The sequence below is a fragment of the Glandiceps talaboti genome, chromosome 5, assembly GCF_964340395.1.
Source record: "Glandiceps talaboti chromosome 5, keGlaTala1.1, whole genome shotgun sequence".
Classification (NCBI taxonomy): domain Eukaryota; kingdom Metazoa; phylum Hemichordata; class Enteropneusta; family Spengelidae; genus Glandiceps; species Glandiceps talaboti.
Window position 1 is genome coordinate 5,759,642 of NC_135553.1, and position 27,170 is coordinate 5,786,811.

The 27,170-nt window shown below is 33.5% G+C and overlaps 1 protein-coding gene across 3 annotated transcripts; it reads left to right on the forward strand.

Moving 5' to 3' along the window:
* On the forward strand, positions 1-26,673 carry LOC144435169 (uncharacterized). 3 transcript variants are annotated; one of them, XM_078123738.1, is made up of 21 exons: positions 1-129; positions 4,810-4,900; positions 8,947-9,077; positions 9,763-9,802; positions 10,460-10,596; positions 11,689-11,806; positions 12,262-12,339; positions 13,035-13,322; positions 14,387-14,526; positions 14,939-15,150; positions 15,931-16,055; positions 16,470-16,676; positions 17,332-17,410; positions 17,821-17,964; positions 18,140-19,311; positions 19,498-19,667; positions 20,466-20,711; positions 21,402-21,599; positions 22,163-22,250; positions 22,513-22,865; positions 23,731-26,673. In XM_078123738.1, exons 1-20 carry the CDS (start codon positions 92-94, stop codon positions 22,846-22,848), a joined length of 4,038 nt encoding a protein of 1,345 aa, XP_077979864.1. In that variant the 5' UTR covers positions 1-91; the 3' UTR covers positions 22,849-22,865; positions 23,731-26,673. The 3 variants fall into 3 exon arrangements, with proteins under 3 accessions (XP_077979864.1, XP_077979865.1, XP_077979863.1); XM_078123739.1 differs by having other exon boundaries at positions 22,513-22,861; XM_078123737.1 differs by having other exon boundaries at positions 22,513-22,839.
* Positions 26,674-27,170: the final 497 nt, after the last annotated feature.

Here is a 27,170-nt window from a genome sequence, read left to right on the forward strand (position 1 = left end):
AACAAACAGTGTGCAGGAAACAACCTTATGACTTCCTTTGAACTCGAAGTTTGTGTAGTTATTTGAACGGCCCAAATGATCTGATAACAAGATGTCGAAGGACGTCATAAAGTCGACGGCTAGGAAACTGTAAGTCTATATTTTTATACTTATTACTTTAACATTGTTTCAAATGTATCGAACTCGTGACACGAAAGTATATTCTTGGCAAAATTGGGTGTTTTATTACACAGGTGTTCTCCGAGCGTTTACTACCCCGGAGCAGTCGAGGGTGGTAGTTGCTTATTCCAATCACACCACACCGTTCAAACGTTCGAGCTTATCTAAGATTGGTTCGCCATAAATCACCGTCCACTTTTTTGGGTGAGAACCAGAGAGCTACATCGAAAGATTGCACACTTCCATCGTCTTCACTTCAGACCATGTAAATCTGGGGATTATATCGATCCACTTTGACTTTCAACTATCCCATTGTTTCAATTCTTAGCATGTTACTAGTTATCAGTAACAAGTAAATTATCGTGTTTTACACGGTGTAACAAACTTACTGGACACCTAGAACGTCTACCAACTTGTTTGCGATATTTAAAAATAAATCTTTCACGTATCTGTAAATTCGTGAACAAGAATCTTGTCAACGACAATGAATGAGTCAGCTTGTGTCGATCTCAAACCACTCTCACCTCCTACCTCCATGTTTTCACTTTCTTGCATGGGGTCTACAAATCATAATATATTTAAAAAACCCAAAAAACACCCCGTGTCACGCTTGACTCAAGTCAAAAATGTTTGATCAGACATCTTTATGAATATGAATTCATATCATTCAATAATAAATAAAAAGAAGATGGATATCATACCTGACTTCTCCAAAGCATAAATCACTCCAAACAGTGACAACTGTTCATATTTGTTTTGCATAAACTAAGGTACAGGGTTACACACCTAGGTACTACACCTCATACAGGTGTACTCAGGACCAATAAAACAAATGTATTAAACCTGTAGCAGTAAAAATAAAGACAATATAAAGACTCTTCTGAGACATTTAGTGGTATTCTCATGACAGTGATTGTCCAGTCTAATGACGGGACATTAAATCATGGAGTGTGGCAATTCCAATGGTATCTACTTCTTTCACTGTTAGTGTCACAACTTATCCAGTCAGATATATTGATTTCCCAGGAGGGTTTAAAACATTCCAGCTGACTGCCACTATTTAATCACACCAAGTTGAATCGTACATTATTTGTGACTAATTTATCAACATCTAATCAGCACTCTGAAAATACATTCAAAATTGATGCCAAATTGATATCATATTAGTGTGTGAATGCCTCCAAAATGTCTTCGTACATTATTGCAGCTAGAATTTAAAGAAAATGTATTAATTTTTCACATTGAAGAAGAATAGCTTTATCTATAGAGATATGGTGTTACTTGGAGCATAAAATCTATGGTTGTATAATTGAAACTAATGCTAATAGTACCAGAATGATATACAATTTGATTGATCAGATGAAACTTGTATGTTTTATATTTTTATTACACAGTTTGATAGTCTATCCCACACTATCAGCCACACGCAATCACAGTAACCACTGGTTTAGAAGCCTGATAGGGCTGAACAACATGACATACCTTACAGTCAAACAGTTTGATAACAGTTCACATTTAATGTGACAGCCCTGTATTCAGTATATAAGTACTGATACCAGTGTAAAGGCTATCTATGGCTTTCAGGATTCACCATGAATAGCCTCTACATTATACTGATAAGTAACCATGGTAACAGTTTTGTTATGTGATATACTTGGTATTATTTGATGATTTCAGACTGTCACATGGTTTTGTTTCAAAAGTTGACAATTTGACATCATACTTGTCATACTTGAAATTCAAAGCTGAAATCAACAAATAGTTTAGTCAATCATAAAATAAGTAAAAGATAAGTTTATTTAACATGATTTTGGTGCATTGACAAATACTATAAGCCAACAGACAATTCCTTATAGGATAAAATAAATAGTACTCTACCTATTTGATCAAATGATGTTGGAGTCTGAGATGTAAAATTCAATTGTAAATATACTAGTATTCTAAATATAACTAGTTGAACAATGGATGGAGATGTAAAGTGTCTAGTAGAGACAGAGCATGTACTGGTAAACAAAATGCATGAATGCACCACTACCCATACAGAATATTGGAAGTGTACCACATTTTCATGCATCAATTCATTCATTTATATGAAATTTATTTGGACATTGAAATGTAGAAATTATTTTGAATCATCTATAAATCATTAGGATAAGAATGAAATATGTAAATTTTATGACATAAAAAGAAAATCAAATGTTTTGTATTAATACATCACAGAAGCGGAAATTTCTTTCAAGTTATTTTCACAATAAATCTTATGACAGAAATGCTTTCAATTCACAAAAGTAACCCTAACAATAAACCATACACAGGTAGAAAATTGCATCATTGGTAGTCATGCATGACGTCTGGCGCAGTAATCGTGAGTTTGATTCAAGTCGTTTCCGTGTGTCAGTCAAATCAATTTCCCTGTTCAGTATTTTGAACCTAAATCAAATCATGCGCTCAGCACATCGATATTACTTTACATACACATCACTAATATTTCCTTAAACAAGTACAGAATACAAAATTGATTGAAATACAGCCTGAAGAGTCAGAGTAAATTGTTATGTTTACTATAAGGTGAAATTAGTCTAGCAATATGGGAGCTTTTTGTGTCTGAAATAATTTGAAACTGTACACTCTTGTACAGTCAACAGTCAAAACAAATAAGACCGTTGTTGATGAAATTTACACATTCATTGAGTACATTGTCAGTTGCATGTCCATTAGTCTCACATACATATTAAAATTACATGAATCACTCATAATATAAATATGACCGATATTTCTAGATGTAAATGTAGCGAGAAATAGAATATGTTTATTGGTTGACATGGCAATGAAAAAGTTATTACATTATAGGAAATCTTAGATTGTGAAAAAAAATATGCATGGAAAAATTAACGAATAAGTATATTTTGTAAATGATTACTGTCGAGATATTAAGTCATTGCTAAAATTAATTAACAGCTGTATGATACATACTGTGATACATTTAATATGCTACCAAGAACACTGACGTGGTAATGGCTGTATGTGAAATATTTCATCAGAAGATCTCACCAGGGCACTAGAAAGTAATTTATTCCATTCTGTGGTTTCTAGAAAAACCATAGGGGTATGTTTGCATAGCAGCAGTTCATTCTGTTCATTGACTTAATAATATCATCTAGGGATGAATGTTTACAATATCTCACTGTAGTATGTCAAAATTCACCAATGCTTTCAGTGAATGAAATATAAATTGGTTTCTTGGCAACCACCTGTTGATAAAATCAGAGAGCACTTTACAGTCTACTCTTGCCAGGAGTATGTGTGGTGTGTTGTGATATCTAAGTCTGTAACGATGGAAACTTGGTAATTCATTTGTGTGGGCATGAGTATTAAAACATATTCTATGCAATTTGCATATAGATGTATAATTGGTCATGTCTTAAAAGGTTCTTGTGTTTATGAGTCTAACAGGATGACAGCCACTTTTTTCTTTCAAATAAAAATAAATACTGGCATTCAGAATATCTTGAAAAGAAAGTTGTCATAATGCCAATATAAGGTGTACTCATTCACTGAATTACATAACATGATACAATAACAGTAATACAGTGACACACACATGTATGCTGTAAGTGCCATTCCAGTGATTTACTGTAAATGTCCATTCTTCTAGAATAACATATATATGTTAAAGATATACAAATGATAAGTAAGTTATAACACAATATACTTGTATTCATAGTCAGAATATTATTCTAGTTTTAATAAAAGTTTTATTATTAATGAAAACATAAAAATGAATGTTTGTATATAAATGTGTAATCATTTCTGCTAACAGACTGGATATTTGTAATCTCTTCTACAATCGAAGTGTTGACATTGAATCATATCTTAGTCAAGCTTTTGCATATGATTTGAATTAATGATTAGCTTACAGTAGAATTACAAATTAAAACTACAAGTAATTTATATATAAGATGAGGTAAGGATAAAGTAAAAAATTGTATTGTGCCAGAATACAAAAAAATGATTGTTTAGAGGCACTTGACAAAGCATAACAAATGAAAATAAAGTCTGTTATTGAAAAAACACCAACCAAAAATTATACACCGGATAATTCTACTATAAAAACAAATGAAAGATAATTTTTTTTTCAAATATTGTTCAAAACTAAACTTAAAAATGTTAGTAGATATGAGGGTTCAGAATTATGTAATTCTAAAATGATATAATTACTGCTATCTGATTTGTGTTAAAACTATATTTAAAATATATTATTGAAACTAAACTGTAGTACAACGAGTAGCCGTTATTCAATAATATACCAATAGTTATTACTGTCAATTTACATCACATGCCTGATACCTCCGTGTTTAGATACTCAATGAAATAAAGCTGTAAAAGATTGAACTATCATGATGTTGATGTCACAGCTGGTCATGTCCTGTTACACGTTACCACAGCAACGACATAAGGTTGTCAAACTATGTCAGTGTGTCATTCTACTTGCTGTCATGTTGCCATTATGTGTACATACAATGCTATTATGTGTACATATAATAACAAGGAGTTGAAACGTCAACTGGGTAACTCAATAACTCTTTGAACTAATTTCCATTTCTTTGACTTCAAAATCTATTAATATTATTATTATTATTATTATTTCAGAAAATATTATATGGAAATAAAGAGGTTGGAAGATGGCTTTGATCTATCCGGACCTGAATTGCCAAGACAAAGATACCCAACCAAGAAACCTGTAAGTTGAAACATTTTGACAACATGTCCAAATCTAGAGATTAAATCATAGTGTTGTGCTTTGGTTACCAAGGTAATATATTGTTAATTCATATCCAGTCTTTACCAAGGGATCAACTGTAGCAGTACTAAGTAAAGTTTAGTAGATGGGGAATGTAAATCAGTCTGACAGAGTTATTTAGTTACATCTAACGTACAGAAGCTGAGATGTCAAGAGGTCCACAATTCAATTACATAAATTTAGATGAATTACCATCCTGACACTATATGAACAGTGAATGGTAACTCTGAAAATGTACATAATTATATGCATTCTTGCATATCACATAGCGATAATCAATCATCATAACATCTCAAATTGTTCATTTCGTGAATTAATTAAAATTTCTTCTCCTACACAGAAAGTGTAATTTTCCTTGATATCCATTGATTATATTCACTTGACATAGAAATGAACATGAATGGGAGTAATCAACATTAATGTCTCCTTCAATTTGTGAATGTCATTTATTTATGGTAGTCGTTTTTTTTCTCAATTGGCTGTACTTTCCAAATTGAACTAGATTGGAAATTGTTTATTAGTATGACAAAGGATCCATTCTGTCAGTACTTATAATGAACAAATTTCCATCATATATTATTCATTGTACTCACATAAATCAAATCGTTTAAGTCTTCGTTTAGTGTTCAATCCACGTAGTCAGTGTTCTGTATGCATTCTGTGTGTGATAACATAGTTGAATTTAAAAGTTATTGAAAACATAATATTATTTTGTAAGGTTTTGCACATTGTTCGTGTTTGTGGATATAGCAATCTATGGAGATTTAGTGTTAATCTTATATTGTGTGATCAGATCGATGGTCACAGATGGAATTTGCTGTACTTCTAAAATAGAATCGTTGCTGGTACTACCCAGCATTGGTTATATTGTAGTACAAGAGACCACTGTTGGGAGTATGTTTCATGTTTAATTTTAACCATCAGTGACAATGACTAAATGACTCAGATGTGTGTGAAATCAAATCTTTGGTCTGATACGCTGTTTAATCAAGACCTTTGAATGATACTTCATGCCATCCTAGTATTTTGTGGGAGAAATTTGTCAGGTCTATTTTCATAGGAAAAATTTTGTTGTTGTAATTCAATTTCTGGTGCTACCTGCTGGACAACAATACAGTATATGTTTTATAACCAAAGCCAAAATTGAACTATGTGTGTTGGTGTGGACCCGCTGTTACTTTTTATGAGAACGTAGGGTTAAGAGAGAACTACGGGCTGTAAGTCATTAAAGTCACAGACAATTTGTAAAGGGCATGCTAAAAAGTATAACTTTCAAAGGACCTTGATATGGGTTAGTTGTCAGACAGGGTTGTAAATATCAGGGGTGTGGGTTGCTTAGTACTCTACAACTAGACAAACATACCTTAATTAGAATAGTCACTACTCTGATGACGCCAGCAAACAAACCTAGACAAAGAGAAGAGTAGAGGGGAAAGGTTCAAGCAATGCTACGATGATTGATGATAAAACTATAATGTGACTAAGAATTGAAGTCAGCAACACCATGGGTACATGTATCTTCCAAAAGCCATTGATGATAAGGATAAAACAAGTCCATACTACATGTATTTGTATTTATAGAGAGATACTGTATTCACATTCATCACATATTAATTTAATATCGAACATTGAAATAAACCATGATGTCAGAATGACCTCATTTATGATTTATATTATCAGTTTATTATTCAATCAATATGATGATTTGATAATATTGGGGAACTCTGTGAATTTAACTGGTTAGATATGATAATGAGGCTAGTTGATTTTGAAAGTTAGTCTCAGAAGAGACTAAGCAAGCAGATATACCTACTTACTGTCTTGAAGGAAAACACTGCTAAAACCAAGAAGGTAGAACAAATACACACCAACTTTTGTTGGACCACTTAATCCAGTAGGTGAAAGGTATTTACATTGAGTGAGTCAATAAAGTAAATAATTATCTAACAGGTAGTTTTGTTAGCCTTAGAAACAATGTGGTGAATGATACGCTTGGTATCTAAGGCTAGTAGTGGACCACACATAAGTTGACAGTGTTTGATAAGACAAGATATAGAGATACTATATTCAGGGAGTCACATGATGACTATCGTAGTTGCCATGGTGAGGGCCATTGCTACTTGAACTTTTGCCCTAATACAATTATATTTCTTGATGCTTATGTCTCTACACAGTTATCTGCCAGTGGTAAATACTAGTAAAGAGGGTTCAAAAGTGTAGTTTTTGGTTGCCATCCTAGTGTCCAAAGTGTCATACAGTGAATGTGATATATCTGATAATCTGTCAATAGTATTGGTTGTAATATCGGGGTAAAGGGAATCATAGGGGGGGGGGGGGGGGGGGGTCATATAATACCAATGTTTTGACCCTGAAAATGTAATTGTTGTGTGTAAAAAAAGTATAGTTGCCATAGAGTTAAAATATCTGCCTTGGTTTGGTGTGGATCCGGCTTCTTGAGTGTAACACCAAAACAATTAAGTCTCTAGGGGTGTCAGACTGCTATCTGAGGTTGAACTTATGTTTCCTGGGCATATTTATAAATACTATTCATTCTTACTATGGCATTGGATGTTTATTATCTTTTGGCTACAATGTGGTAAAAAAAGTAATACTGAATTGTTTTTGTATTCCATAAAGGTTTTGTTAGTGTGCATACTGTACAGACTGTGATCAAACACATAAGGCCTTTCAATTCCATGCCTTCCGGCTGTAATCTACTTACTTATACCGGGTTACCAGGTGGTGTCTTTCAGACTGTCAGCTGTTATAACACCTACCGTACTTCAATGTGTTTACCCAATCTTACATCAATTCTATTGAACACAATATATGTTGACAAACCAGTAGTTGCACAAAATGTAATATACACCCTCTGGAGGAATGGAGATGTAATTACAAAGAATATGTATGGAGAAAAATGTGTTTGAGTATTTGTTGAAAATAGACACCTCAAATAGAATAAATATATATACTTCGATAAATAACTTTGCTGTATTCTAAATTATAATAACTAACAAGGTTTCTACAAATGATATGTTTCCTTCGTGTTTGCCTATCTCATAGTAACCACCAACACAATTATTGGAATGCCTTTTACAAATCAACTTACAAAGGAAGGAGACCTTTTATTCGTTAACCCAGTGAATGATTCATTGCATACCCTTCTCTGAGTCTGACATTATTACCTTCACTAAGTTTATCTCTATAGTCATTAGAATCACCTGTCATTGTTATTTAAGCCTTTATTACATCTCTCTAACAATGACAGTGACATTTCATTGGGGTAATAATGGCCACTGGAGTTTTGTTGCCATGACTACTATTGTTTAGACATTAACTTGTTGCATTTTACCTGTAGTAAACCATGCATCTATAGCATATCATTATGTACAATATTTATTTCAAAAATGTATGTGTCTTTAATTTTCTACCATCATTACTTTATTAATCATTCAAAAACCAACCAAAATAGTATCTGCTAACCAATGAATTCAAAGGAATGGTACATTACCAGTTGTGCTCCCATACATGTAGGAACTAGGATTTAGGGCCCATGTTCTTGGCTTAATTCTAAATTAATCTCCATGATTCTGTTGGTATACAAAATGTACATTTCAATGATTGGTTATTTTAACATGTTTTCTTTTCCATTTTGAAATTAAATGCTATATACACATATACATGTATACATGATATATACATGATATGAAAGTATGTGTTTTGCAATGTACAACCGGTCAATTTTTTTTTCTTCAAATATTAACGAAGTTAAACATAGCTGAAAATATCAGGTTATGAACATTGTACCTTGAATTCACTCTTCAGGTGATCATATATCGATACTCATAACCACATTTTACCTTGAACACTGGTGATTATATATAAATACCCATAAAGATAATCTCACATTCAGTGATTGTATGATTTTCCTTTCAGTCACATTGTAATGTTAGGGTCTAATTAATGTCTGTATATTGTGATTTCAGAGACCAACTCTTCAATACGATGGTCTTCATGATAGAAGTTTAAAACATTATTTCCATGATGATGAGGTTAAAGTACATTTGAATACTTTAAATGCAAGGCATCACCAATCAGAAAAGGAACAAAAAGTCAAGTAAGTACTTGGACAAGTATCAAATTTTGTTGTCTGTTTTAGCAACATGCATGATTTCACTGGCAAACGTTTAATATTTGTAATGCAACATACAGGGAATGGTTTAATTTGTTAAGTGATCTCAGTTTCATCAAAATATAAATATCAAAAATAAAAAGAGGGAAGCACATCAGGAATCAAAGATAATGACAGTCAACAGGATGAAGAAAAACTATGTTTATTTATATTTCTTAAAGAAAGAAAATCTTTACATGGTGTGATTGTGAAAGAATAGCACTTATTATCTTTATTTGAACTCTCATCATAATTATCCTATATATTCTATCTAGCAGCTATTCCTTGAAATTCCAATAAATATCCTTAAAGTTAAAAATTACCAAAAAAGAGTTCTGTTGTCATAAATAACTTTTTATCATTGTAAGAAATAAAACATTTGTCAAAGACAGTTGTCAATTCTGTGTTAGAACAGATGGCATTAAAACTGCCCCTACGATGACCCCATTGTCATGGTGACAAGGTCACTGATCACATACATCACAATACATGTATATAGGTACAGTATGGTGTTGAACATTTTAGATAGAGTTATCAGAAAACCCTGCCCAATCCTTATTATGACAGCCACTTATTTCTTCAACAAAATATGGCATTTCTGATATTCCAATTATTTTATTTTATTTTACAGGAAAGATGTTACAAGGTACATGGCAAGTTCAAGATATACAGTAAGTATATGGAATACATTGTTGATAGGTCTATGTATATATATATATATATATATATATATATATATATATATATATATATATATATATATATATATATATATATATATATATATATATATATATATATATATCTGATGATCGCACCATGCGTGAAACTCCGAGTTACAACCAAGAAAGAGTTCCAGTACTACCAAAGCTATATATATATATATATATATATATATATATATATATATATATATATATATATATATATATATATATATATATATATTGTTTATTTCTGTATCATTACAGTTGTCCATTGTTAAATCTCCTCTTACAATTGTAACGTCATATTAAAACAGGTTGCAATATTTCACATGTCATTCTTGATTTCTGCAGATTTTGAAAGAGTTCACCATACCTCCTAGTGGTTATAATATACATCACAGATGGCAAAATACAACATTTTATTTATAAATGCTAAATGCATTTATAAAATGCATACATTATTATATATATTAATAGTATAGGCAGTCTGGCTGTAGAAAATTATTACTCAGTGTGAAAGATTTCATTGTTAAATTTCCATATGTAACGTTCATGTCATTGGTGAAGTATTTCATTGTTGTATGTTAAAGTAACATATCATTCATTACCGTTTAATTTCAGCATCCATATTTACCTGATGGTGTGTTATATGTGCCAGTGAAACCACCCAAACCAAAAAAAGGTACAAGATCTTACACAGGTACAAGACCTTACTCAGCTGGATCAAGACCTTACTCAGCAGGGGCAACTAGGAGAAAGTAAGTCAATCTGTAGTTAGTAGGTTTGCTAAGGAAGCATAGACCTTTCTGTTCAGTATAGCTCCCTCTATGTAGATGTAAGGAATAACAAGGCGGAGTATACCACTATTGTATCATTCTCTGGATATTGAAATAGACATGTCTGATAAATAGCTCCCTCTGGGTGTAAAGAGTAGCATTGGTAGTGGTATTTTTCTCTGTTCCTTGAAATAAATAGACCTTAACATAGTTTGTGGTGGTGGTGGGGGTTCAAATTTCAAACACATTATCTTGTATAATTAATAGGTAGCTCCTGTTATCTATGTCCATTGTATTAACATATTGATAACAAAGTTCCTCTTTCATTTTAGATATCCTGTTCTTTAGACTTCACATTGTGTACATAATGGATTCTTTCTTATTCATTCAACCGTTATGAGTTCAGATTTAGGTCACCTCAATACGTGTCAATCTCACCCCATACACTATAATCCTACAAACCTGTTATGCTAGAGGCTTATAAAGGCAAACAAATCCATTTTGACATTTTGGTTTGTCCATTGTTAGTATCTGACATTAATCAGTAGTGAGACACAATACCCAGACACATACGATGACTTCTTAAAGCAAAAACACATTGGCCACACATTCAGCTCTTTGTGTACACACAGTAAGATTATTGGTGTCTACATGATACACACATAGTACAGCAGTGACTGTTTATTACAGATAAGACCAAGATACAGTGTGTTATATACTCTTACTGTGTCTGTCACTGTCTGTCATTGGATAACAAAGAACTTCACACCATGTCACGTTCTGCAGACATTGTTTATCTCATGAGCTGTATATCTGAGAGATATCTACATTCACAACATTACACAACTATTGTATTTTCTATGGCATAATTTGATATCCTGCATTGTCATTTGTAGTAACAGATTCTGTTCTGCACATGTACGTTCTTCTACAAAATATTTTTCATTGGTGTATGTCAGTTTTGCAAAGTCAACAAAAGAAGAAGCAACGTTGCAGTATAAATTTCCCCATTGGCATTGATGACTGAAGTGTATGTATAAACCATTGATTTGATACATTTCGTATCTCTTACAGAAAACAGGGTACATTACGTGGGGGTTCTGTGGCGCTACGTTCCAGACCGCCTGGTTACATTTCACAAGGAGAGGCAGAAAGGATCATAAATACAGCAACCAAGTTATTGGTGGCTACAGTAAGTATTTTACTCACATGTTTGTCATAGCCAGTTATAACTGCCTGAACATAAACCCAAAATAGATGGATTTGTCAGGTAAAGGAATACAATTGCATGGTTTAATCTTTTATCATGTTACTTGCCATGACTCTGGGAAGGACATTGCAAAATCCATGGTCAGCAGCCAGTGAAAGTTGGTAGAATCTGTCAAAGTTTAAACACATACTCACATACAGAGTCCCTATGTAAAGCGCTAAAATTGAAAAAAATATGCAGGATAACTGTTTTAGTATATTGATTGTATTTTGATTTCACTCTCAATACCCCTTTCAAGCATTCTAGTACTATTCCATCTACTGCATCCCTATACATCTGTGTTACTGTGCTATTGTCTCAAACACCTTTCCATGATTGTATCACTGTTCACCAAGTTTTATTGATTTATGTCAATTTTACTTTTTTTTGTGTTACAGGAAAATGTTGGACAGGCGCGAAGTCGGAGTAGGGGTCGTAAACCAATGCCTGCCGGACATGGTAAACCATATGACAAGGTAAAACTATATTGTAATATATGAACTATATATGAACTATCCAAGACATATAGAATGATGTCAGTCCACTTTAGTCAAACTAAAAGACAGGTCTTCGGATTTTATGATCAGAGATTTTAATTATTTGACCCCCCTGACTCCATAGAATCATACTGAACATAGAATATAGTATGATACAATCATGGCAGTTTTTATGACCTTGGTTGAATATACAATCATGGTACAGTGGTCAAAAATAACAATTCAAATGTAATACCTCCTGCTCTAGATATGTAAGATTCAAGAAAATTACTACAATTTAAAATGTGACTATCTATCTATGTATTAAAGCCTCACTATAGAATTGTCAACTTAGAAATGGACACTCTCTTTTTAAAAAAATGAAAAAAATGTCAGCTTATTATAATTAATATTACATATATATTCATCAAACATGTTGTGTAATGTTATATGCTTTTAAATCTATATTAGTATTTTATATGTATAAGAATTTAATTAATAGATACTGTAATAGTCTGTAAAGGTACGCCATGACACACTCACACATTGGTGAGAGGAGGCTTGTGAGGGCAGAATATATCTTACACTCTAATACTGAAATTGATCTTGAAAATGTTTGCACAAAATTGAAACACCACTGAGTTAAACAATGTGAGTGAATTGATTCACACTGGTGTGTACTTTTTTATCAACAGTACTATGGTATACAGAATGATGATGACAATGAAAGTTTACCATACATTGATCATCATGGTTCTACTGAGGACGGTAACCGTCGTTATGGTTATGCCAGTGATACAACCTCCAGGGATTCTAGTCAAATAGTTTCAAGACGAAGACCCAGGACAGCAACAGGAGGGTACACAAGAAGACCAGACAGACCGATGTCTGCCAAAGGTCAAAGGCCACGACCTGTACGACCCAGCAGTGCCAAATTTGCATATGATATGAATGGAAGGAAGTACAGAATAGAAAGAATTGATGTAAGTATAGAAGTGTGTTATTTTGTTGTAGGGGTAACAGTATACAATGCAGTTCCACCCTGTTAGTTCATGAAATGATGTAAACTAATTAACATAACAATACTTTCATTTGTAATGCAAATTATATCAGAATCTTCCACTATTTTTGGGAGGGGGAAATTCTAATCTAAATCATAAAATTCATGATTGTTATGTGAGACTGGAACTTCTAAGATTATTTTTTTTTCACCACAGTTGCTTGGAAGGACTACTATGACAACATGTGTCATTGAGTGGCATGTAGAAGGAGTTGAACTCTTTTTATACTTAGATACTTTATATAAATTCCAGGGGTACCATGTAACATAGGAATGGAGAACTCATTTAAATACACTCAGACATACTCTTTGAGGGAACATATCAAAAATGACATATTGGTGGATCATATCATAACTGTCACATGTTGCAATACTTCTATTTGTAAAGTTGTACCAGTTGTCATGAGGGTATTATTTTTTCGATCAGACAAACAACGATATATTCTTCACTGACAATTGTTAAAATATTAATAATTAGACACTGCTCATGTTAATTAGGGGTCTGATAATATTCATAAGTAGTACAACAACATGTTGAAATTGTGATTGCATTAGGGTACTGATTCTTGGTTGCAGACCCAAAAATAAAACATTTGATTGGATATAATATTGCACCATGTTTTGTGTACAGTGACACAAGTACATTTAGTCACAGGTGATTCAATACTGTATAGGGTGTACTATGTTACGAGTAAGTCAGTATATCTAACAAAATAGTTATAAATTATTATATTTTGTTTAAAACGTTTCTGTCACAGCGTAAGCAGCTTTAATACAATAACACATCAACATATAAATCTTGAGATGTCTAGCCTTTACTGTTCCACCTCACCCCTCATTGTGATTTATCAACTATCTAAAATTCAGAGTAAAAGTTTGTAGTATATTTATCTCCATCATGCACTGTGTTCAGAAACTAGAGATTTCCACAAAGTTTTCCAAAACTGGAGCAAATCCTGATTAATTCTACATGTATTGTACAAACAGGAACCAGCACCACGTTATAAGTATGATGCCTCAGCTTCAGAAGATGATGATGTATCTGAGAGAGTTGACGGTAGATACAATGGTTCCAAAGTATCAGTCTCAGCACGTAGATCAAGGAAAGATCTTCCTGCCTGGCTAGCGTAAGTCACATGTTCTGTTCTGACAACTTTTTGCTTTCAAAGTCAGGGACCCGACATCTTGTGTCGTTTTGTTTATCACACTGCATTGAGATGAAAGTCTGTTATTTAGTTGCTAGAGCCAGACTGCTAGACCCTTGGACAATTCTGCTAACTTTAAAAGCAACCACAGGTCAAGGGCTGCTGGACCTATGCACCAGAAGTACTGTCTTCCTCAGCTGTCTTCTACAACACTTCAAGCACAGATCTGAGGTCTTACTACAAGACTAATCTGTTACTTTCTCAGATATCCAGCATTTAATCATCTATCCTTGACTCTTTATTTGTAAAGTTTCATACTATGCTAAAATGATAGGGGAAGGCAAGCTGGCTCAAATACGGTATCTAATTATTTTATGGTATTTTTATTAAACAGAGCTCAGAGAGCAGCTGCTGATGATGATGAAGAAGAAAATGATCGAGGTCATGACAAACGAAAGAAGAAATCAAAAAGGAAAGAAAGAAAGATGAGAGATGAAGATTTTGTACAAGCTGACATGGCAACACAAACAGCTGTTACTAACTCAACACAAACTATCTGTTATGATGAAGCCAAATCTGTTCAAACAGTTACAGATAAATCTACAGGTACTCAACTCATATCAATAGAAGTCATTCATTTTACGTAACATGCGCATCAAGAATTTTTTTTTTAAAAGTCAACTTTTTGGTATTACTTTGTTCAAAAAATTTGAAGTTATTCATACTTAAAGTCAATATTGGAATAGAGAACAAAATGCTGTGAAAATGTACTTACACTTCAAAGTAGTCATTGAACACTTAACTCTATGGGTAAATAATCAAGATGATTTCCTAGAAAATTCAAAAGTTTACTGTAATTCCAACCATTTGGATATTGAAACAAATTGGTCTCAGAAGCATATTCTCCTGTAAGATGGTTTGTTTGACTACAGTCAGTGGTTAAAAGAAGCCAGATGAAGTAATCTCATAGAAAAACAAAATGAACTTATCTTTTGCACTTTGCATGCATAATTATGCAGTCATTTTAACAATTTCATGTTTTTAAATAATAATAGCAATGATTTATTCACAACTCAGAACCGTGACCGAAAGTCAAATAAAATGAGATACAGGGTTAAAAGTCTGAAAAAAGACTAAAGGTGAATCAATAAAAGAGACATCAAGCAGTAGTAAAATTAAAAAAAAAAACACCAAAAAACTGGAAGAGCAATCCAGTATTTAAAGCATACCAAATCTATTACACTGTAACCTCTTTGTAATGAAATTTGCTTTAGTTGAAATAACTGTATATACAGCCCTTATGTCTAGTCTACAATGTGAAAGCAGTACACATGTATATGTATATAATACCTAAAAGTTCTTTATCAATGTCTGTATTATCTTTAGGGTTAGAATTAAAAGACAATTGTGCCCAAGCCACGGTTTCAATAACTCAGACCTCAGCTCAGACTACTGAAGTACCAGGTGTATCTACACAGGCTGATTTACCAAGCCCTCCTTATGATCCTGATGTAAGTACAACATTTAGTTGTTTACTGAGTAAAGTCATTTGTGAATAAAAAAAGGGGAGAACATGTATGTCACATGATTCCAGTGATGTGTCATGTGATCAACCCAGAACATCAGACTGGTGAACAAGTCCACATGCATGTGTGGACAAAAGTTTTTGTTCCGCTTTCACAAAATGTCAGCACTACTGAACTTTAATGTTGAAGGGAAGATATGTAAAATTTCTTGAATATCAATACCAATACCAACATGTCTTACTACACTCTCATATTACCCTACCTGAATTATGTCTTGTTTCTGTATCATAATGGAATAAAATGAACTACACATAATCACTAAGGTAACATGAAGGTCAGGCGTCTGAAATTTGGTATACAATTATTGTACATTTAATGTAAGTGTTGTTTATTTTACAGGCACATTTAGATAATCTAAAACATGGTCCTAGATTAAAGTCTGGTAGGAGAATCATTTATGAAATCACAGTTGTAACTGGTAATAGATTAGGAGCTAGCACTAAAGCCGATGTACACGTCACTATCTATGGTTCGAAAGGTAATACAGGCAAGATTAAACTTAAACAAGCCAGAGCTGGAGGTAAACTCAAGTTCCAAAAGGCACAGGTGAGTTGAGTTTCTAGACTTAAAGATATGTCATGTTGTTCAGTTCTATTCAGTCTTCCCATTCATGAAGTGAAGTGAAGTGACATGAAATGGTATCTGATAGGATGGCATGGCACATCATATCTTACAGTTTACTATAATTCAAGCTTAGCTTGATTTCTTTATGATTCCATTGAGTAATCTGAAAACAGTCAAGTCATTGCAATTAGTATTACATCGTGTACAAGTATTATTTGGTAGTTCTCTAATTAGTCCGGTACACCTTGCTTCATTACAGAACACTTCACTTGTGTACTAGTAACAAAGTATAGATTTTGGGCTATTGTTAATGAAGAAGAGTTGGGAAATCAGCCTGTACGGCATTAGACATAAAGTATTTCAAGTACCACAAGTATACCACAAAGTTACAGTGAATTTTATCACCTTTTAAAAGCATCTAGTTTATAAAAATGCATACATTTCTTATTGTGAAATTCATCTATATATAATAATTCTGTAAAACAAAATACATGTAAGATTTTGAGAATCATCATATTTTCTTGTCATATATTGACTTTCATACTTACTGGTATATCATATTTTGCATGTACTGAGATGGATTGTTTAGCATAGTTTTATTTACAAGTTTGCATCTCTTTCTTTTTTTCTTCTGCAGACTGATGTCTTTAAAGTAGATACTTTCCATGTTGGTAAATTGGAGTGTATAGAAATTGGTCATGACAGGAAAGAACTTGGTATGTTTTTATCAAACTCACTCTATAGATAAACAGTGTCTTTGCACTAATTCCTAATATAATTGTTAAACCAAAAACTTCTATTTCAAATTTGAAAAGTAAAATACAGAATGTGTTGATTCCTGTAACCATTATACTGATATTAAATAGTAATCCATTGTGTTCATTGATAGCAACTTTGTGTTAAAGTGAAGCCATGGAACATCAAATGCATGCATAGCTTCATTTGTACGCATTTTGTACGTACTTCAAAATTTGTGTGTCCCATCAGTTTACATTATAGGTATAGATATAATGATAAGGCTTGGACAAATCTGAAAATATTCCTTTAATACGTCTGTATTTCATTCATTTTTTGTGCAAAAGTTTACAGTATTGGATTAAGATTGTATTTGTCTTGTGTTTGACAGGAATGGGTTGGTTCTTAGAGAAAGTAATTGTCCGTGAAGATGAGGAGAAAGCCACTTATGAATTTCACTGTAGTCGATGGTTATCAGCCATGGATGATGATAGTAGAACTGTTAGGATTCTACCTCTGTCTGATATCACTTACAGTAAGTATTGATTATCATACTATAGAATAGACTGAGAGATTCAGCATTGTATACAATCCTTGAAAGGGGAACACTGCTCCAGGAAATAAAATCTATTCCCATTAACATTGTTAATTGAATCTTATAAATGCAATTTTGGTACTAAATCAAATTTATGCTTTATTGTTTATTACAGTGTCTTCAAGTGAATCTGAGACAGAAACTGAGACTCAGACAGAAGCAGAGAGTACAGTTGTTTCAAAAAGTGAACCAAGTACACACTACAGTCAGCCTTCTGATACAGATGGTAATGTGAGTGAAACTACCGTAACTACGGCAACACAAGCCCAGTCTAGTAGTTCTAGCGATAGTGATAGCGATGACTCGGCCAGCGTTAAGATTGTCAGGGTCAGGAGGAAAGATGCACCACCCAGCACAACCGCTACATCAGCTTCCAGCAGTTCCGAATCAGAATCCTCAGATTCTGAATCTGAAACGCAAACAGAAACACAAACTGAAACTGAACCTGAAGATACGAGGAATAAACCGAAAAGTAAGAAGCTGTCGGGAAACGAGCAAGCACCCTCAAGGGAAGGCGTTGATAAGTCCTTGGGGGTGCATAAGGAGCAGGAAGTAGAAGACGCCAAACAGATGAATGAGGTAGACTCTGACACTAGTAGTAAAAGAAGATCATCACTAGAACAAAAACAACCAAGTCTACCAACAATTAAAGAAAAAGATCGTGATAGTAGAACTTCATTGTCTTCAGCATCATCATCATCATCATCATCATCATCTTCATCAGCAAGTGAGTCTGAGACTGAAAGTGAACAAGTAAGAAAATCAACAGCAGTAAGTGAAACAGAAAGTGAAATCCAGAAGAAGGTGACCTCAGTAACAGAATCTGGAACTGAAGACCGAGGTCGATCGGGGTCAAGTAGCAGTAGCAGTGGTAGTGATAGCAGTGGTAGCAGCAGTAGTAGTGAGTCAGACAGCGACAATGAGCACAAATCAAAATCTACCATGAAATCAGACAGTGAAATGGAACAAAAAACCAAACCAAGCGAGTCAGAAAGTGAACCAGTGAAGGAAGAGAGGAAAGAGGGTGGATCTGATAGTGAATCACATACTGATAGTGATTCTGACAGTGACACAACCAGTGGTAGTATCAGTGACACCAGTAGTGGATCATATAGTGACAGTGAAACAGACACTAATGATGAAGATAGCAAGATAAAACATGATGGTACAACAGCAGATGATATCCCACCAAGACCAGCATCACCAACACCACCACCATCTACATCATCTGTTACACCTACAGAAACACAAGATAACAAGGCTGATATATTCATGGAAGGATTCAAGGTATAGTGCTCAACTCCATTCATGTCAGTTATAGCTGTGAAATACTCAGCAGAACATTTTAAAAGTCAATCAATATTGATCCGAGTACTAAATCTTTTATATGCACAGTTCATACAAAAATATGGTTATATTGAGTTTATATGACAGATCATCAATTTGATGTTATTTTACATTTCTTTGTTTTAGGCTGGAATGAAGGCAAGTGAGGAGTCTGAGAAAGGTTCATCTGTGAAAACGTTGTCAGATAATGAAGAAGACAGGATATTCCGACAAGGTCCATCAATTCATGATGCTACAAAGAATGGCAACTTAGACAGAGTGAAAGCATTGGTTACAAGGAATAAACAACTAGTCAAGTATGTATAGATGTATCGTGTGTATATATGTATAATAATTGTATGTATGTGTGTAGTGTATGTGGTGAGTTCAATGCAATACACCATATTCCAATTATCTGACTTGTGGAGAGATAAAAGATTTCATGGTTTGGCCACTAGGAGTGCTGTTTGCAAGCCGTTTTAAGGCCAGAAGTGAGGGCCAGAATAGTTTGAGTATTGTAGCATAAAGATAGCAGGCATGAATTTACCACTTACTTTGTGTGTTTTTCTCGTTCTGTTTTATTAGTGACTACCAGTAATCCAAACCTACCTAACTACTACTATAATGCTCTTTACATACATATTTTTGTCTTGGCTCCTTGTATTGCTATATGATTAGCACTTTAGCAGCCATAACAATAAACATCTAATATAAATAATTTTGTAATGTTTTGAGGTCAGAATGTCATATTTTAGAATGTCACAAGCTGAGTTTATAACTTTTTTTATTCAGGTGAAAATAAGTTGCATTGATTAAACCATTGTAGTGGAATCTTATTGCCATTGCATGTCTTGGATGGTCTTTAAAAATCATCTTCTGGCATGATAGCAAAGTTGCTGGCATAATAAGGATTTCATCAACATTACTTACACTGTGATTATATCATTGACTAGTTTGTATATAATGCCTGAATACTAGATTTGAATTCTGCCAATTGCAAGTGATGGTTATTAGTAGGAAAAATCAGCACACGCATCCCCCCCCCCCCCCCCCACATAATGTATAATTTCAGCTAATGACTATTTAACATATGCATATTTTATTTGTCATTTCAGTGAATTAGATGAAAGGGGTCGTGCACCTTTACATACAGCTGCTGAACACAACCAGCTAGACATCCTAAAATGGTTGGCAGTCAATGGTGCAGACATCAAACAAGAAACACGGACAGGGTACACTGCAATGCATATGGCAGCTTTGAACGGCCATGTTAGGTGTATGAATGCACTGTCTGTTATGGGGGCATCGGTCAGTACCAAGACCATAGATAGCCAAACACCTTTACATTTAGCTGCCATGAGGTAAGTCATTTACAGTAAATAAAATTTTAACTTTTAATATGTCATAATAAGATACTAGAATATCATGATAATAGTAATATGGAATCATATCATTGGAATATTCATATCACTAAAATATTAATTGTGTGGTCTGTGAACGTTTAGCATCAAAGCTTTATTCCTAATAACTTGTATAATACTTAGAAATTCTACCAGTCTGTACAAGGGTGTTGAGTTGAAATTCTGTCTGGTTGATTGGTATTTGGTAAATATCCTAGTTAAATAATTTATAAACCCAATATAAGGCTCACATGTCCATAAGTTCATGTGTACTGAATAGTGGGTCAATCTGTTGACAAAAACTGAAGTGTGCAGTTGAAAATTCAGGTAAAATTTTCAAAGTTGTGTGTAGAACAAAAGTTAAATTCAATATTATGGTTTACCAACACAGATGAATTGCCACCAGAAGAATATATATACCAATTTAGAAAAAAACACTGTCTAAGTAATTTGACAAGTTACCCATTGTAGATTGTATACAGTATCACAGACTTGACCAAAACCATACATATTCTTTGTTGTTGAGCAATTTGCTATTTCATCTTGAATATGGGGGTCAAGGGCAAGTTTGGATTACTGATACTCAATGTGTACAGTGACTGGTTGATAGATATTAGTGATTAAATGATTACAATTTGTCTATTTTTTCAGTGGTCATTTAGAGAGCTGTAAGTGGTTGGTAGCTAACAGGGCATCTTTAGATGGTGAGGATATGAATGGAAGGACACCATTAGATTTAGCAGAGCAATATGATCATCCAGATGTTGTCAAATTATTGAAATCATGTCAACAAGATTTACGACGTGAAGATAGTGGTATATCACAGTTAAGAAGTCCTAGGAGACCAGAGTAAGTTACTCAGTGTATGTCTGTGTGTCTTTGACTTTGACTGTGGGCGACAGCTTGGTGTATATGACTGTGTATGTGTATGTGCATGTCTGTGTTTGTGTGTATTTGTGATAGTGTGTGTGTTAGTATGAGTTTTGGTGTACTTGTCAAGATGTGTACATAGCATGACGAGTTTGATGTTAGAATGGATGGATGTTTCTACTTCAGAATCTGTCATTGTCACAAATTTTTAATGAATGGCAAATTGCAAATAAAGCAAGTGAACATATCATTCAAATTTTAAACACTGCAGTGCTTTAAATATCATACATTCCAAAATTGTCAAAACTTCTTGAAAAAAAGGCCATCAAGGTTCAAAACTAGTTGAAGAATCAAGCCGTTCTTTGTATTCATACATTGTGAAAATATTGACCAACAAAACTTAATTACATCAATCAACAGTGTAATAAAATGTAAATGCAAAATAGTGACAATTCACTGCCTCAGATGTATAGCAGACACACATATACAATGTGTACATTATTTAACTTGTACTAATTATGTATTAATGTGTTTATTTACAGAGCTAATGAAGAAACAAAGACACCATTTACTGATTTAATGAATACCAAGCAAACTACCACATCAGATTCTGCTACAAGCTGGACTGATGTAAGTAAATCTAACAAGTTATAATATAATTATATTACTGTCGTTTGAATGGTAGGAAGGGGAGGTGGGGTGGTGGTGGTGGTGGTGTTGTATAACCATTATTGTGAGTGTTGGTAATGTCTTCAACTTATCTTTTTGTTGCTTTGTAAATATGGGTGTCTTTTGTCATAAATCAAATCAGGTAGACATGTTCAGAACAAACAAAATGCATTTTTGCAGAAGATTAAATGACACTGAACCTTCTAAATGAATCTTTCAACAGGATAAAGATCAGGAAGAAAGAGGCAAAGAGAGAAGGGCTAGGAGGAGTAGCAGCAGCAGCAGTGGTAGTAGTAGTACTGGTAGTAGTAGTAGTGGTAGTGGAAGTGAGAGTGACAGTGACAGCAGCACTGGTAGTAGGAATCTCAGTCGTGGTGCTAGCGCCAGTGGTAGTCAGACAGACAGTAGAAATGCAAGCGGTGGGAGCCGTACTGTTACAGGAAGCTCTAGTGGAACAGATTCAGGATCTGTCACCAAATCTGAATCTGAAGCCGACCTCAAGAAAGAGCTACCAGAGAAAATGAAGAAAGAGGAAGAACAAGCACTCAAGGCAAAGTGAAATTTTCCACATTGCAAGTAGGATCTCTGAATACTATGGTGTGAAGCTGAGTTGTGTTGCAGTGCTGTGGCTATCATTTCATTTGTGGCATTTCTGCTAATACAATTCAGACATTAACCTCACACCAGTATTTACCCAGACTATTTTAGTTTATTCAGTGTGCGCTAAAATCTAAATTCATACAATTGCTTATGCACAATCAGTGTCTTTGCATAACAACAGACTACTGCTTACTTAGTGATGCATATTAGTCAAGCAATGTGAAACAAACGTATGGTTTTTATAACATGCTCTCTAAGTGATATGGTTGAGAAGTCAAAATATTTACACCAGGGGGAATTTCCATTTCATGAGGCTGTTGTGTTGGTATAAGGGGTATTTGTACTACACCAATACATGTACATTGTTGTTAGACTTAAAACCCTAAAATGTGCATGAAACACTGTTTGATATTTTGACAACCACTCTAATTCCACTCCATATTAATATCACAGTTTTGATGCCTTCGTGGTATTTTGTAGGACAGACAGTTACTAATTTTTCAAAATTATACATCAAAACATGTGTATCTTCACTTTAATATTTGAAATTGTACTCTCCAGGTTTTGCTGTAGGGAATTTTTTAAATATTTGGTAAAGCTTGGATACACAATTTTAGTTTATATATAAGCACATTTGCTTTACTGAATCATGGAACGTTTTACTTGATGCTTCTAACTCAGAGTTGTTCACTTTAAAATAGGAAAATGTTGGTGGCGCTGTTAATTTTCTCCTGTAGCATGAATAGCGCCCTCAATGGTCGAATACTGAAAGCAAATATGAGACAGTTTGCCTCTTTTTACTCTCCTGTAACTAACATAAATTTTTCTTTTATATTTACAGGAACGACAGAAATCGTACAGTGAACATCATCAAAAAATGCAAGATACTGGAACAAGTTTCCTTGATGCTATACGAATGGACTATGAGAGTAATGAACAGCAGCAGTAGTTGTGGTAACCATCAGTAAACAAACAAACACCAATACACAGAGACCAATGTAATCAGTGCCAAAAAATAATGAAGTTAAGGAGTACCAGTACAAATGGATGTCTTTCCTTTTCAATTTTGCAATAAGTCATGAATAGTTAAGATAATTATTACCCAAGTGTGGTGCTTATCACATGTCCAGACAAACTATCTTTGCTCGTTTTGAAACTCTGAATGTATATTGAAAGACTTTTTTACTGTATATTTACTTTCATAATCTTTTTAATTTATCACTGTATGCAATGAATTTCTTTTTTTTAAATAAAACAAACAAAACATGTAAATTCTTCTTTGTACAAAAAAGAAATAACAAAAATAATACCACCATCAGAATAGACAGTTCAGCTTTTTTTCATTTTTGAAAGATTTCCATACTGAATATTTTTCTTCAATACTAAATGATGCATTCTATAAATAAAATACCATATTTTTATTTAGCAGACCAAGTTTAACCCTCTCCCCTTTCAATACTCTAAGGTCTAAGGTAGAAAATCCAATTCAAAATGTGGGTCTCTACAAAAACCAAAACTTGCATGGAGGTACCTTAGTGTTTTTTTATGGTCATTTAAATGCCCTAAAGAAATTGTATATTCAGATGGTATACTTGGTATAGAGTACCTGGACGAAAACTGTATACCATTCAACCAAAATATAGAAGAGTGAAATGTTATTCTAAATTCCAGAAAACTATTTTTTATTCAGATAGGATACAGTTATTTTAATGCGAATGTGTACATACAAACACTTCAAAGGTGTTAGTTAACCAAAATACTAGTCTACAGAAAAAGTGTTGATTTTTTGAGTTCAAATGTTGAGAGTGGTGGTAGTCATATTGACAGTATTCATAAATTGTTTAGCCAGCTTACGACACTTATGTAAATTACTCCATTATCTGTGATATCCACACATGCTTGACCTGCTTTCTCTAGCAAGTTATTGTTATGGTTTGAAAATCACCCATCCAGTAAGCTTAGTCACAGTGAGGGAGTGATTAATTCAACGGGTTATGATCATTCAAATGAGTCATTGTGTAAATGAACACTTGCAAAAGTGATGTCTGTATGCATCACTTTTGCAAGTGTTCATTTACATAATAACTCATTTGTTACCATAACATGTGTATATAGTGTGATAATGTACATGTAATTTACATGTAACTGTGTAAATTGATGCTGGTAATGACTTTTAGGGATATGGCTAACTGTTCCAGTATTTTCAAACCATATAACAGACAAGCTGAGTATGAGACAAGTTATCCGAGTCAGTCATTCATTGCCGTAAACAGGCTATCAATTGTTTGGTGTAAGTTTGTATAACAGTATTTGACAAATGACAATGTGTATTAGGAAAGTGTGTAGGATAAATTTTCTGTATCACTCTTTTTATATGCAGTGAAAGAGTAGGAAAAAAAAGCTAAGGAAAGAAGGTGAATTTCTCTTTCTAGATACATTTTATATATAGGAAACTTTTTAAATATCCATTTGTCTGACTTTGTAAAAGATGAGGAAGATAACTGTTATATCTTATGGAAATCAAACAATATCCCTCAGTGTAATAATACTACAGTTACAGATTTTACAAGACATTGAATATGTTAATCAGGGTAGAACCTTTCAACCTATGTCACTTTAGGTCAAAGGTCACGATGAGTCAGATTCTTTCAGTTAAGTGTGAATCTTTAAAGAGTCATCTCTCTGTATATTTTATGTACATGCTTATGTTTTTCTCACCTGAAAGTTATTTTTTGAGTCAATTTTAATGATATGGTTTAGACCATTTTACAGTAATGCAATACTTTGTTTGTAGGGAGTTTATACTATGTTTTTTTTTGGAGTTTGACTGTGACTGGGAGCACACCTTCCATTTTGATGTGACTTGTCTATGGTTAGTACTGGTATGCAAAGTTAGATTATAATGGAGCAGTGTTACTCTATTTGATGCAAATTGTGTATATATATATTTGGATGTTATGAGTACTGGTTCTACCCTCAGACCACCATTTGTTTTAATAGTGGTCTGAGTTCTACCACAGACTGTCACCATGAAGTGAACCACCAAGGCCTATAATTCTACCAGTCTCAATGATACAAAGTCTCCAAATTTTGAGATTATGTCACATTGTTTAAAATTTCACATGTATACTGGAAACACTTAGCTACTATATTGATTATAAATTTTATACCATCAATTTATCATAGATAATTCTAAGCAATTTTATTTGAAAGTATCTTCTGTGGATCATTATTGGGTGCTATGAAATCTAGGAATGTTGCTTTTCAAACGATTTCTTGCATGTTGTGTTGATGTGTTTTTGTGTGTGTATTAAAAAAAACACTATTTTATACCTTTTTTCTGTTAGTTATTGTCAAAAATCATCAGACTAAAATTCCAATCATGTATATTTGGGGCAAAATTGCATACCATCTATACTTATCAATGAATAAAATTCTATAAAGAAAGAGTTGTCACACAAAAATCACACACACGAACACCGAGATGAAATACAAAATATCTACTCTCACATTGTTATATATAGCTATCTGCCCACCAACAATTTGTGTAATATGTCAAGGCTTCCTGGGGAAAATATTGAACGAGAGCAACATTTCAAGATTTTCATTCCAGTGCAAAGAAATGGACAACTGAGTTTTAATATCAATTGCAATTAATCAATCTAGTAAATTCATCATACGTATCAATAACTGGGATATTATAACGCTTGCACATATGGCGTATGTAGTTTTTCTGTAAATGTTATTTTCTTACTTTGTTGAAATGTATGTATAAATTTCTTGCTGTATACAATAAAAAAAGTAGTTTTTATGTAAATTTAAATTGTTTTTGCATTTGTTGAATGTTTGGTAGTATTCTCAAATGTTTCCTGTTTTGATCAATGAAGGAGGTTGTCGTCACTGGTGGTTGACACTTAGAATTCAGAGAGAATGATACACCTTTTAAGATTGACATGAATGAATGAATGAATGAATGAATGAAAGAGCCAGTGAGTGGGTGAATGAATGAAGAAATTTTTTTGAGAAATCAAATAATATTTTTTGTCTGAAAACAATTATTCAGATCTTCTTTAGCTTTGGTGCTTCATATCTGACAACACAGCGATGGATCATTGTCATATATACACAGCTGGTGACATACACATAAATATATGATGCCGAATTCTTGGAGGGGGGGGGGGGGAGGACTCAATGTAAGAGATGTTATATAGACATGCAATTCTTCCGCTAAACATTTTAGGGTGTTGATTAGGGTTGGTAGTAAAAGTGGAAAAATAGGGT